This window comes from Marmota flaviventris, chromosome 17, assembly GCF_047511675.1.
Source record: "Marmota flaviventris isolate mMarFla1 chromosome 17, mMarFla1.hap1, whole genome shotgun sequence".
NCBI lineage: Eukaryota > Metazoa > Chordata > Mammalia > Rodentia > Sciuridae > Marmota > Marmota flaviventris.
Genome location: NC_092514.1, coordinates 33,363,235 through 33,378,203, shown reverse-complemented (window position 1 = coordinate 33,378,203; position 14,969 = coordinate 33,363,235). Strand labels below are relative to the sequence as shown.

The 14,969-nt window shown below is 37.3% G+C and overlaps 1 protein-coding gene across 1 annotated transcript in view; it reads left to right on the top strand.

The window, feature by feature from the left end:
- The first annotated feature begins 665 nt into the window (after positions 1-665).
- Cpd (carboxypeptidase D) overlaps positions 666-14,969 on the top strand; it is a 72,224-nt gene continuing 57,920 nt past the window's right edge. Inside the window, exons 1-2 of the mRNA XM_027924392.2 lie at positions 666-1,469; positions 7,634-7,881. Coding sequence (XP_027780193.1) covers positions 730-1,469; positions 7,634-7,881 — 988 coding nt within the window. The 5' untranslated portion in view covers positions 666-729. The remainder of the gene's footprint in view (positions 1,470-7,633; positions 7,882-14,969) is intronic.

Sequence of the window (14,969 nt, the reverse complement as noted above, 5' to 3'; positions counted from 1 at the left end):
AGAAATGGGGCCTACGACCTAGCAGATTTTCGCTGAACATTAAAGAAACATCGTTCTACATAGCAACTCAAAAATAGAATGGACTGTCTTATTAAGTGGTGGACCTTCTACTACTTTAAGTGTCCCATTCGCTTTGAAAGCATGCAGGCAGCTAAGGCAGGTCGCATCCAGAGGCAAGGGTGCAAAGAAAATTGGACTAAGGCATCCTTTGATTCTTCGAACGTCGATTGTTTCGAATATACTGGTTTTTCTCAAATCTTTTGATTCTTTGGCATCTTTTGATTCTTTGGTTCTCAGCTCTAAATGTTAAAATGCAGCTGAGAAAAGCGGCAACAAAGATGGAAAGGGAGTTAGTAAGAGTATTCAAGAGGAAAAGGGAGTGATAATTTAAGGGGAGAAGCCATAAAGAAGAAACAGAGTAGAGAAGAAGCAGAGCAAGAATGGAAAAGGAAGAAGGGAGGCTGGGAAGAGAGGGAGGAAAAACCTTAGGGAAGGAAGCAAGGGACCAAACTCCTCCGGGACTGCAGGAGGGAAGGCACGCCCAGAGGGAATCGGTCGCTTTAAGGATAACCCCGCCCCCTGGCGTGACGCAGCAGCAGACCCGTCAGCGATTGGTCGTGAGCGGAGGGCGGGATGGGGTTGCTGGGTGCGGAGGGGATCCGGCGGGCCCCTGCCTCCCGGAGAGCGGAGTCGCGGGAGCGGAGCCGGGGTTAGCGGCGCTGCTGGAAGATGGCGAGCGGCTGGGAAGCGCGGCCACCCTGGCGGCTGGGGCGCCTCCATCTGCCGCTGTGCCTGATGTTGCTGCTGTTGCTGAGGAGCCCGGCCCGGGGGGCACACATCAAGAAGGCGGAGGCGACGACGACGACGACGAGTGCGGGCGCCGAGGCGGCCGAGGGCCAGTTCGACCGCTACTACCACGAAGAGGAGCTAGGCAAGGCGCTGAAGGAGGCGGCGGCCGCGGGTCCCCCAGGTCTGGCTCGCCTCTTCAGCATCGGCCGTTCAGTGGAGGGCCGACCGCTGTGGGTGCTGCGCCTCACCGCCGGCCTGGGGCCGCTGCTCGCGGACGACGACGCGGGGCCGGACGCTGAGGGGCCGCTCCTGCGCGGCCGGCCGCAGGTGAAGCTCGTAGGCAACATGCACGGCGACGAGACCGTGTCGCGCCAGGTGCTGGTCTACCTGGCCCGCGAGCTGGCATCTGGCTACAGCCGCGGGGACCCGCGCATCGTCAGCCTGCTCAATACCACCGACGTGTATGTGCTGCCCAGCCTCAACCCCGACGGCTTCGAGCGCGCCCGCGAGGGTGACTGCGGCCTCAGCGAGGGCGGCCCGCGGGGGGTCAGCGGCCGCGACAACAGCCGTGGCCGTGACCTCAATCGCAGCTTCCCGGACCAGTTCAGTAGCTGCGAGCCCCCAGCCCTGGACGAAGTGCCAGAGGTCCGCGCCCTCATGGACTGGATCCGCAGGAACAAGTGAGTGTTGTCCGGCCTCTCTTCCGCATCCACGTGAGCCTTCAAGGGCAAGAGGCTGGTTCTGATACCCAGTAGGCGCTCAAACAATGCTTGCCGGCCTAAGGGAATTGGGATAGTGAGGATGGAGGGCGACACCCTGTAACAGGATCAGCCCAGGCCGCGGAGCCTCCTAGTCCCGCTAATTGTCAAAGAAGCGGTGCCTAGAGGATGTCATTTGTTCAAGGCATGGCTGAAGGGGAGATTCCTTTCTGGCATGCTGCCCCTCTTCTTTCAGGACCATGGAATTATAAGCGTTGGGTAGATGAGACCTTAAGGATAACCTAGGTCAGCTCACTCATTTTATAGATGAATTATCAATATTGTTATCTTGTTTCTAGAAGCATTGTACTAACCACTTTCCGGGACTGCTTTATCCCACTTGATGTTGGCCACAACTTGATGACACAGACACCATTCACATCCTGGTTTTGCATACAGGGGAAATTGAGAGTGAGAATTGGTTAAACTAATTTGCCTAGTGAGGAGTATAACTGGGACTTAGATGCAGGCAATCTGTCTCCTACTCAGTGGTCGTTCGAAGGAGGGCAAGAGACTGTAGCCCAGAAATGGTAAATGACAACCATTGATTGTTTGATAGAAACTAATTCTCCGGTTTTTACTTCTGACTCTAAGGAGCTTGGCTGGAGAACTTGCACAGATCTGTGAACTGCCTTATTTTAGACTGCAAGGGTTTCTGATGTCATTTTTGCACCTTATTATTGGGCCTGGGCAGAATAACTGAATTGTCACACTTTATATAAACCTTGAGTGTTATTAAGTATGTGTAGGATTTAAAAAACTTAATAAGTATAAGAATGAGGGTCTCGAGAAATTAGTGTATAACAAGAAAATATTATAAATCTATATGAGATGTTCACCCAGTTAAACTTGACAGAGATTGTACTCACTAGCAAAGTGTGGTTGAGCTGAAATAATATTGACCATCTCAGTGGAAGAAATAGAACTTGAACTGAGTTTGGAGATGTGGGTAGGATTTACATCTGAAAGGAAGGAGAGGCATAGAGGAGGGAACTTATTAAAAATGGAATAGTGTCTGAAGTGAGCATATACTGCTTTGTTTTTCCAAGCATCACTGAATCCCCATATTTGTGCCTTCATAAGGCTTTTTAAGTAGTAGTTAATCTTTCCATCCTGATTTGAAGATTTCTGAATGCCAGGTAAGATAAGGCAGTAATGAATGAGGAAGTTTCTGTGTGGGACTTGGAATAATTTCTTCTACAAGATTTCAGACAGATATAGCAGGCCTAGAAGATTTGTGGGCATTATGACAGCTCCAGATTCTTTTTCTTTCACCTTTCATTTTACTCCCTTTAGAAGAGCCCTTGTAGATATTTCACAAACACTTTCTAGGAGGATTTTTTTTTTCTTTTAAAGATGATCACATCATGACCTCTGAACAATTTTTTAAATTTGACTTTGACCTAAACTTATTGTCAAAAGCCATGATGGCCAGGCCCTTTTCGAGGTGATGTATTGACTGTACTGTTTTCATTGCTTAAGTGTTTAAAATACTCTGTCATAACCCTTGCTGGGATTTTTTTTCTCTTCAGTATTAGTTTTGCTGTGACCAAGAATGAAAATTTCCTTTTGGTCTAAGTCACCTTGAGGTTATACTGAAAGCTTTAAGTTTTTAATCTGGGCCCCAAAATTTGCTCTCTTGATATTCTTTCATATCACTAGTATTTAACCATTATGAGTTTTGGTTCAGTATGGTTAGTTCAATGATAAGAGCTTGGGAGGATTTTAAAAACTTGTGTGGGTCATTTGGTATTATATAGAGAGTCATTTTATTCTGTGGCAGTGGACTACCCTAATCATACTGCACTGTTTTTTAAAGCATGTAACTCTGATCAAAAAGAAAAACAGGTGATTATATAAGGTAAAGAGTACATTCATCTGTCTGCAGTCTTCAAAAATTAACTCAAAATGTGTATTTAATGATTAGTCAATAACAAAGGAATTAAAAACGTAAGTATACACACACAATTTGAGATTGATGCTTAGATGAATATTAAAAAGAAAGATACAAACAGGTTGTATGAGAAAACTGCCTTTTTCATTGTATTTTGTGAAGTAAACATTTTGGGTAATTTCTTTATTTCCTAGTCACTGAATTATATAAGAAATAGATTTTTTTTTGTTATTTTGAATATGTAAAATTTTAAGACTCATTTCTTCCAGTTTAGGAAAGGGAATTTATTTTTATTTTTATTTTTTTACTTTATATACTTTACCCCAAAGGTGTTTTTGTACTATTGATAATTGAGACAAGTATTTTAGAAAATATAAAAGATTTTAATGTCAGAATTGAATAAAGATTTTATAGTTTATTTGATCCCATTTTTAAAATAAGCTGTATATTTTTTTAGTTGTGGATGGACATGATACCTTTATTTTATTTATTTATTTTTATGTGATGCTGAGGATCAAACCCAGTGCCTCACACATGCTAGGCAAGTGCTGTACCACTGAGGTACAACCCCAGCCCAATTCCATATTTTTGACATACTAGATTTCTTTAAGTAAATTTACTTTAAGTAAATTTACTTGTTTAGACTTTAATAGGAGATAGCATATAAATGATATATGATAGCATATAAATGATTTTTGATGGTGCTAGGATTGAACCTCAGGGCCTGTCAAGCACTGTCAAGCACTCTGCCACTGAGCTACACCCATAACCTCAATTTTTTGATGTTTATGAAGATCATTATCATAGTGTTGGGGTGGGTACAGATTATTTTAGGAGGCTTGTGCATATTCATCTACCATTTCCCAAACATTTGTGATTTTTCAGGTATCACATTCTCAGTTTTTTAAGTTATCTATAGCATTGTCTAGTGAACATAAAAATTAATTTAGAAATTAATTTTTTCACATTTATAGACTCTTATTTATAACATATTTAGCAGCTACTTTATTTATGTTTTATTTTTTTGAATTGCTGGGAATTGAACCTGGGGCCTCACATAGGCTAGGCAAGCTGTCTACCACTGAGCTACATCCCTATACAATATTGAAGTCAAGTATGAGAAACACTTGAGAGAATTGATTTGAATGGAAACCATAAAATACCTTTCAAATATGATAGGAATTGATCTGACAAAGACTCAAAAGAGTAATCTTTTAGCCATTGTGATCGATGTTACTTTCTGATGAAATCCTGGAATTAGTTCCTAAAAAAAAAAATAGAATATGGAAGTCTAATTGAATTTTATTGCTCAAGGAGATTGCAAATAATTTATTTCTCTGAAAGTCCTTGGTTATGCCATTTTAAATATATTTCTGAGAAGTGTTTCAAGATATTGAACAAAATGAAAAATAACATTTAGTAGAGAACCTTGGATTTTAAAGTTTAATTAAAAATATGGAAAGTGACATACTTCACTTAGAATGTTCAGGACTTTTTAATTGTTGTTCATAATGTATTCCTAGTGCCTAGAACAGTGTTCAACTCATAGTTAACACTCAAAAAATATTTGTTGCTGAATGGATTGCCTGAACTGAGCCTGCCTTCTAATATAGCTTTCTCAAAGTCCAATGGGGGAAAAAGTATTTAATTGTTTTAGAAATACAAAACAGAATATTTTTTAATACATTAGCTCTATGGGGTTGGAGGGGGGCAGGGGTGAGATTGTTAGTATAGAGTTAGAAAGTTAAAATATGTACTTAGTTTTTATTTCTTTAACATTTAAGAGGGACAATGGAAATGGAAAATACAATGATAATCTGTATGTTAGTGATTCCTTAAACACAATGCTAGATATCTCCAAAGAAATGAACTATTGCTGAACAGGAGCTATAAAGCACTCATTGTGCTAGATGTTCATGTGCATTATATTCCATAGTCTTCATAACAACTTTGGGAAGCAGGTAGCACTAATTACCATTTTACAGATGAGAGGGAATCTAAGGTTTATTGAATTTGGGGCAGAAACTTCTGATAGTGTTACTCTTTAGCCACAGATCTGTGAGACTGAACATTTTTACCATATTTGCTTGACTCCAAAGCTTATGCTATTACCACTATACCAAATGACATTCTCTGGTGTCTGGAAGAGTGCTAATTATATTAGTCTTAAACTCTTATCTTTTTATAGTCTGTTCTAGTGTTTAATCACAGCATTATTGGCTATATTTTTTTCTTCTGTCATGAATAGATTCTGTCTTAAAAGTAATTTTCATTATTTGATCTCTTCTGGGATGATGCTGATCATGCTTAAAATAACCTTTGAAATTAGACAAATGATTTAATTTTTTCAAGCATATAGAGAGAAATGTTATATGTTTGTGTGTGTGTGTGTGTGTATATATATATATATATATATATAGAGAGAGAGAGAGAGAGAGAGAGAGAAAATATATATATTTCAACCCTCTGTAGAATTTCTGTAGGTCAATTAATTTCAACCACAGAAAAGGCAGAATAAGAAAATCCAATTTAGAGTACAAGGAGAAAAGTATTTAATATTTACTTGTAATGGTTTGAACAGTTACATAAGGAAAAGACTCATAAACAGAATGTACACATTTTTTTTTTACCTGTGGCTTTCACCAGGAAAGAAGTTTTTCAGTGTTTCTATATCTATAAATTTGATCAGATTAGCCAGGCGCAGTGGCACACACCTGTAATCCTAGCGCTCTGGAGGCTGAAGCATGAGGATCAAATGTTGGAAGCCAGCCTCAGCAACTTAGTGAGGCTGTAAACAACAGGGTCTCAAAATATAAAATAATAAGGGTGGGGATGTGGCTCAGTGGTTAAATGCCCCTGTGTTCAATCCCTGGTACCCCACCCCTCAAAATATTTTTGGGCCAGATTATAAGTTGATTCACTTAAAAGCAGAAAATGCGGGGCTATAGATATAGCTCAGTAATAGTACACTTAGCTAGCATGTATAAGGTCTTGGGTTTAATCTTTAACAAAACACATACACATATGCACACAGAAACATTAAGAAAAACTTTTTGGTGGTGGTTTTGTTGTTGTTTTGTTTTCTCCTGAGGACTGAACCAAGTGGCATTTAATCACTGAGCCAGATCCTCAGTCCTTTTAAAATTTATAAATTTGAGATAGGGTCTTTCTGAGGTTGACCTTGAACTTGTGATCCTCCTGCCTTATATCTTGAGTAGATAGGATTGCAGGCATGTGTCATCATGCCTGGCAAGAAAAAGGGTTTTTGTTTTTTGTTTTATTTAATTAGCCTTATCTCCAGGTCAATTCTAAAAATGTCCCCATCTCTTGGTGCAATGGAGGATTAGTCTTTGAAAGGCTGTATTATTTTTCTCTGAAAACATCTCGCTACATATCTGGTTGTTTTTTATTTTTCCTGAAACTTCTCAACTGTGACTTCTTTCTTGAAAATGTGAATTTAGTCTAGGTATTTTGTAAAACTGGAGCAAAACAAAACTCATCCTGTTTTAAACTAGACTCCCTATCCTTAAAACTCTGTGGACAGTAAATATACAAAGCATAACCTAACTCATGTATTCAACAAGTATTATTTATACAGCCACATTTTTCTATGAAGTTAACACATTATGAAATGTAAATATGAGATTGAACTATATGAAATTGTCATTTTTATAGGTTTTTAAAAAGGCTGAATATTGGAAAAGTCACATAGTTCAGCCCATTACATGAATTTGGAATTCCTTAAATAAGACATTTCCTGAAACATTAGTTAATGCTGTGTTATTCAACTACTTTTTCAATGATGGAAAATTCTTTAAAGTTACTTGTGGTTAACCTGAAACTGTTTGAAATTTTAAGTTGATGATACTTTCTTTCCATTTTTTTTTTTTTTTTTGTTGTTGTTGTTGTTGTTATTAGTAGTGGTTCCCTTATAACAGCTGATAGAGCTGTCTTCTGGTCCCCAAGAGAGATATTTCAATTTGTTTATGGGTCTGAGGGATATAGCTCAGTGTTAGTGTTTGCTTAGTATGCAGGAGGCCCTGGGTTTAATCCCCAGCAACACACAAACACACACAAAGATGAGTTCATTTATGAATGATATTGTGGAACTTTTAAATGCATTGTGTTTTCTATGTCTTTTATTCATTTATTTTTTTTTTTAGTGATACATGATTTGGTTGTGTTTTCAAAGGTTTGTGCTTTCTGGAAATCTGCATGGTGGCTCAGTGGTAGCAAGCTATCCTTTTGATGATTCTCCAGAGCATAAAGCAACTGGAATCTATAGCAAAACCTCAGATGATGAAGTCTTTAAATACCTGGCAAAAGCGTATGCTTCAAATCACCCCATAATGAAAACTGGTGAGCCTCATTGTCCAGGAGATGAAGATGAGACTTTCAAAGATGGAATCACAAATGGTGCACATTGGTATGATGTGGAAGGTATGCAAAACACGGAATTTGCTGTATTTCCCCCTGCTTATTTAGCTTTCTTTAGTGTAGTTAAGAAAGGAAACTTTGTGGAATTCTAATTTTTTAAAATTTTATTTCTTTTTATATTGATAATTTCAAACCCATAATAAAATTGAAAGACTACCTATAGAAGTCTTTATATATGAGCACCTATATATCCTTTATTTAAATTCACCCACTGTTATCTTTTCTGCTATATACTTTGCCTCCTCACCTCCACACATATCCACACCCTCCCCTCTACATACACATATAATCTTTTGCCAATCCATCCAAAAATAGGTTGTAGTTTTCATGACACTTTACCTGTAAGTTCCATTGCATGTTTCCCAAGTACAGTCCTCTATAGAATTATATACCATTACCATAACCAGTAATTCAATACTACCATCCTACATGCTGTCCATAATTCAAATTTTACTTATTATCCCCAAAATATCCTTTGTAGCTCCTTTTTTCTAGATCTAGGATCCAGTCAAGGTTCAGGAATTGGCATTTGTTTGTTGTGAAGAGTCCAGACCAGTTGTCCTATGGAACATTGCCTATTCTGGATTTGTCATTTTTTTCATGTTAAAATTCAGGCCCAATTTTCTAGCACAATCATTATATAGACCATATCACATCACATCAGGAGACACATAAAAGCAGCTAAAAGTGACTATGTTGGACAGCTTAATTAGTATGATAACCATTAATGAGATCTTTCCATTTTATATAAAAACACATTTTCCTTGTCTATTTTAAGCTGTAGGGTGGTCATGGAATTATTCTATTTGTTTTTTTTTTTTCTTTAATTATGATAAAATTTGCCATTTTATCCCTTTTTTTTTTTGCTACTGGGGATTGAACCCGGGGTGTTTTACCCTTGAGCTACATTCTCAGCCTTTTTTATTTTTATTTTTTTAATTTTTTCTTTTTAAAGTTTTTTTTTTTTTTTGAGAGAGAGAGAGAGAGAATAGAATTTTAATATTTATTTTTTAGTTTTCAGCGGACACAACATCTTTGTTTGTATGTGGTGCTGAGGATCGAACCCGGGCCGTACGCATGCCAGGCGAGCCCGCTGCCGCTTGAGCCACATCCCCAGCCCTTTATTTTATTTTTTATTTTGAGTCAGGGTCTTACTGAGTTGCCGAGGGCCTCAGTAAATTGCTGATGCTGGTCTCAAACTTGGAATTCTCTTGCCTCAGCCTCCCAAGTGGCTGAAATTACAGTTGTGAGCCACTGTGCCTGGCTTAGCCATTTTAAAATGTAGAATTAATGGTATTAATTGTATTCACTTCTATTTTCCATCACCACAGTCTATCTCCAATCTTTTTTATTATGTTAAACTCTGAAATTGTTAAATAATAATTCCCATTCCCTTCAACCCTGTAGCCACTGAGAACCTCTAATTTATTGTTTATCTCTGTGAACTTGCCTATTCTAGATATTTCACATAACTGGAATCTTACAATATTTGTTTGTTTCTACCTAGTTTATTTCACTTAGCATAGTGTTCTTAGGTTTTTACAATATTTGTTTGTTTGTTTCTACCTAGTTTATTTCACTTAGCATAGTGTTCTTAGGTTCATCTATTCTGTAACATGTTTCAGCACTTTATTCTTTTTTATGGTTTGTATTCCTTGAATGTATAAAACACATTTTGTTCATCTGTTGATTGGCACTGGGTTGTTTACACCTTGCTGGTGGTGAATAATGCAATAATGAACATTGTTGTACAAGTATCCAAGTCCTCAGCTTGTCTTCAATTATTTTGGGTATGTAGCTAGAAGTGGAATTGCTAGATCATATAGTAATTCTATGTTTAGCTTTAAAGAAACTGCCAAACTTTACCATACTGGCTATACTATTTATATGCATTCCTACCAGCAACATGCAAAGGTTTCAATTATCATGGAATGCTATTTTAAAAGAATTGTTAAAGTGAGCTTGAATTGTTTACCTGTTCTTTTAAATGTCATGAGAATGGTTATTGCTCTTTTAAAAATTTGGCAGACTTTGAAGAATAACTTTGTTTTTGTGCACAAACTTAGATTTTTAAGAATAAGCAAGAAGGAATAAGTCAACCCATGGAAATGTCATCAGTATAAATATTTTCTCTTAGAATCTGCTCATGGTGAAATGCCTTTGGGCTTTCTTATCTTTTTATTGATGGTCACTTTATAAAGTGTCTCATGATGTGTCTCTTAATTTATCTTTATTTAAGCCTTTTAAATTGCTTTCTGACTTTTTATGTCAAGCCACAGACACCCAAAATGAGTCCTAAATTTAAAGACTTAATATCTCTGTAGAGTTTTCCGATCCCCCTATAGTTTGCATCTGTGTTTCTACAATAAGCATCTATAGATGTTTGAAATATTTAGAAGCCAAACAGTTAGAGGTGATTTTGAAAACCATCTATTAAAAAGAAAGCTCTTTTTTTTAATAGATAAGGGACATATTTCAATGTGTAATCCTTATGTCAATCTTTAGTAGGTTTACATTTAATAAAATCTAATTTTGTGAACTGGTGATTTTGTGAGTTAGATTAATTTGGGATGATGTTACTTAAAATAATGGATTGAAGAATAATTTACTTGCCCTTTTTGGAAAAAGTTCTAAAAGGTTAGAAAGCAATTCCTAATTGACAATTGAAGAATGTAAGTCTATGTTAGTTATTTAGTTACTAGATTTTTCTAACAACTGAAGAAGTTAAGTTTTGTTGCTGCTATTGTTATTGTTTTTATGCTTCAACGTTTCTCTTTAGCTGAATGGTCAGACATGTTTTATGTTATTTCTACAACAGCTGCTCTTTCTACCTTAGCAAATTTCAAGCAGATTCTCCTTGAGGAGGAGGCTGTGATGGTTTCAGTCATTTCAACAGGGCAAATTCATTTTGTTTATCTTATGCAGGACTGCAGTGAGTAAGATGCTGTGAAACCTTGTGACTTGGCATGTATTCAAACCCTGATGTCCTAGAGTGATTTTACTGATACTCTGTGTGATGTATTTAGGAATTATAGCTCAAAGAAGTATATGTAGGCCTTTAAAGCTGAAAGGAAATATATTGATCTAGTCCAATCCTTTTGCTTTATAGAAATTCAAGACCTGAGAGAGGGAATGACTTATGCAATGTAATTTTTTTTATTTAGCAAACATTTACTGCAAACATTCCTGCCACATTACCTGCCACAATCCATATGCTGTACTAGATGATGGGGACATAGTGGAGCAAACCAGAAATAGTTCCTGCCTGGGAGAATCAGATAGTGTATAACTTGGGTGGAACGTAGGGTGATTGGCCTCTACTACTTTACCTTCATTGCCAGGGTTGACTCAGCATATCTAGCTGCCTATGTAGGAGGTCCCTGCTTCTTTCAACATGCCTTTCAAACCTTCAAGATTCATGTAGGGAATGATTATCCTTAGAAGGCCTGTGAATAGTAATGCTTACCTGCTAAAGCCTCATTACTCTGAGAGCCTAAAAAGGACTTGTTCATGGAGGAGGGCACCTTCTTCTTTTTTTTTTTTTTTTTTTTTTAATTTTTTTTCTTAAAGCACAGTGTGTTAAGTTGAATGCTTTTTGCCTACCTTTTTTTTCCCCTGTGGTACTGGAAGTTGAATCCACTCTCTACTACTGAGCCGTATCCCCAGTTCTTTCTTTCTTTTTTATTTTTAATTTTGAGACAAGGTCTCACTAAGTGACCAAGGCTGGCCTTGAACCTGAGATCCTTCTATACCTCAGTTTCCTGAGTTGCTAGAATTACAGAGATGTAATTGCATCATACCCAGCTCAGAGTTTTATTTTCAGTAATGATCTATAGCATGAAATAACTTTAGTTTTTTGTGTACATTTCATATATGTGTGTACATAAAACAATTCTATGAAATAATACTTTTCAAATATTTTTAAAGATGTTTTTGGTTTGTAGATAGACACAATACCTTTATTTATGTATTTATTTATTTTTATGTGGTGCTGAGGATCAAACCCAGAAGATCGAACCCAGTGCCTCATACGTGTTAAGCAAGTGCTCTACCATTGATTCACAACCACAACATTATAAATATATTTCACTATTATTTCTTCTATCCTATCCTATTCTGTTTGTTTGTTTATTTTGGCACCAGGGATTGAATCCAAGGGCACTTATCCCTGAGCCATATCTCCAATCCTTTTTATTTTTTATTTAGACACAGGGTCTCACTAAGTTGTTTAGGGCTTTTCTAAATTGCTGAGGCTAGCCTCAAACTTGTAATCCTTCTATCTCAGCCTCCTGAGTGGCTGGGATTACAGGCATGTGCTACCATTCCTGGCCCATTTCATTTAAAAAAATTTTTATTTTTTAGCTGTAGTTGGACACAATATCTTTATTTTATTTATTTATTTTTATGTGGTTCTGAGGATCGAACCCAGGGCCTCACACATGCTAGCCGAGTGCTCTACTGCTGAGCCACAATCCCAGTACCTCCATTTCATTTTTTTTTAAGAGAGAGAGAGAGAGAATTTTTTAATATTTATTTTTTAGTTTTCGGCAGACACAACATCTTTGTATGTGGTGCTGAGGATCGAATCCGGGCTGCACGCATGCCAGGCGAACACGCTACCACTTGAGCCACATCTCCAGCCCCACCCCCATTTCATTTTTTTTCCCCATTTCATTTTAAATGATATTCTTTTTTTTTTTTTAATATTTATTTATTTTAGTTTTTTTAGGCGGACACAACATCTTTGTTTGTATGTGGTGCTGAGGATCGAACCCGGGCCGCACGCATGCCAGGCGAGCGCGCTACCACTTGAGCCACATCCCCAGTCCCCCCATTTCATTTTAAAAAAATATTTTTTAGTTGTAGATGGACACGATACCTTTAATTATTTATTTTTATGTGGTGCTAAGGATCGAACCCAGTGTCTCACCCATGCTAGGTGAGTGCTCTACCACTAAGCCACAATCCTAGCCCTCCCATTTCATTTTTTAAAAAATATTTTTTAGTTGTAGATGGACACAATACCTTTAGTTATTTATCTTTATGTGTTGCTAATGATTGAACCCAGTGTCTCACCCGTGCTAGGTGAGTGCTCTACCAAGCCACAACCCCAGCCCCTTCATTTCATTTTTTAAAAAGTAAGTAACTTACCAGTTGTCACAAGTCAATTATATATTTCACTAATGGGTTATGACCTACAGTTTGGAAGAAAACCCTGTTTTTCATCATCATATGGTAGAATTGATTTATTTATAAATTCTAAGTAGGAACAAAACACCTTGCACATTGCATTTCAAAATACTTATTACTTGGGGGTTTTCTTTTGCCCTGACTTGTTTGTATGTCTCAGTCATTTCCAGTGCAGACTGAGCCTGTTTTCCCTCCCTATAATTTGAATAAGTATTGAGATAGGAAATTAGAAATATAATTGTCAGCTTTCCCTGTTGCTCATGTGTATATTCATACTATGATTAGATAGGATAGCTGCCATAATGCCTTATATTTGTGTTTTGGTTTGTTTATTTATTTAATTTTAAGCCACTTCTGACTTGGGGACTAAAGTTTTTCAAACTGGTAATTGTGATTTTTCTTTTTTTCTCTTCCGGAAGAAGAAAATATTCTGTGAATGAATCAAACTTTTCCCTCTCCTTTTATACTCTGGGCAGAGTTATAAACTGTGACTACATAGCATATGATGTGCCTAGTTCATTTTTGTGTGTGTGTGAATATGAATACCTTTGATCATGTGGGCAACCATTCTTTCTCTACAGTGGAGGTCAGACTGAGCAGCACGAATGTACTCTAAATATTGAGATACACTTGACTGGGAGTAGGTGGCTGCTGGAAAGGAAAGAACATGGGGAAAATAATTACCAGTTTTCAATAGCATAACAAGTAGATCTGTCCAAGAATGGACCAACAAACTTATCTAGAGGAGTGTTTTCTGTGTCATTGAATAGGGCATTATATGTTAACCCATATGACACCAGAAAATTGGAATCTAAAACAAAGGAAAAATCCAAAGAACAAACCCCAGAGTACCTTATATTAATAAGTAGACAAATTCATAAGTATAGTAGGGAATTTAAGTTGTACTTCTCTCAGTAACTGTTAGATCATAAAGACATACATGAATAAGACCACAGTGGAGGCGCTGGGTGTATGACACATGCCTGCAATCTCAGTGGCCTGGGAGACTGAGGCAGGAGAGTATGAAGTTCAAGATCAGTCTCAGCAACCTAGCCAGGCCCTAAGCAACTTAGCGATATACTGCCTCAAAAATAAATAAATAAATAAAAGGGACTAGGGATGTGGCTTATTGGCTAAGCACCCTTGGGCTCAATCCCTTGTACCAAACAAAACAAAACAAATCAAACAAACAAAAAACACAGTGGATTTGAAAAACCATAGTAAACCACATAAATAAACCAATTTGACCTAATGAACATATATAGAAAGAATCTAATTTTCCTGCAGTCTCTTTACTAATCTCAGGTATAGATGACTAAGTAATTTACCAGTTGTCATGTTTATGGAAGATGTGTCTGGTTGTATTAAGTTGCTTGTGTTATTTTGTTTTTTAAAAATTATGTATTAAAAGCAAAACAACAAACATAAAAACTTAAAGGGTTCTTATATCTTTGTTGGTTTTACATTTTGATAGGATCAAGTCTAAACTTGAATAGATTCTGATCAACCTATATTTCTAGTCTCATCTTCTACCTCTCTGCACTGCTGAACTACTTTCCCTTCCTCAAAAGTGAACCTTCACACATTAGGCTGTTCTGTCTAGAATGGTTTCCTTCAGTTTACCTGTAAATCCTCTGAAACCTCCCTTGTAATAGTAAGTGTCATTCCCCTGCCCACCTAGAGTTTTTTTTTTTTTTTTATTATCTCAGCAATATAATGCTTATCCAACTTATGTTAATAGTTTCTTTGTGTCTCATGTGTGAATTCTTTGATAATAAGGACAGGGTGTGCTATTCATTTTTGGAGTTATCTTTGTGTAAAATGGAAGGGACAGTCCTAGAGGAAGGGAGACTAGGGAGGTTTTTACTGTTATTTGGATTGAGGCCTCTTTAGGAGATAAT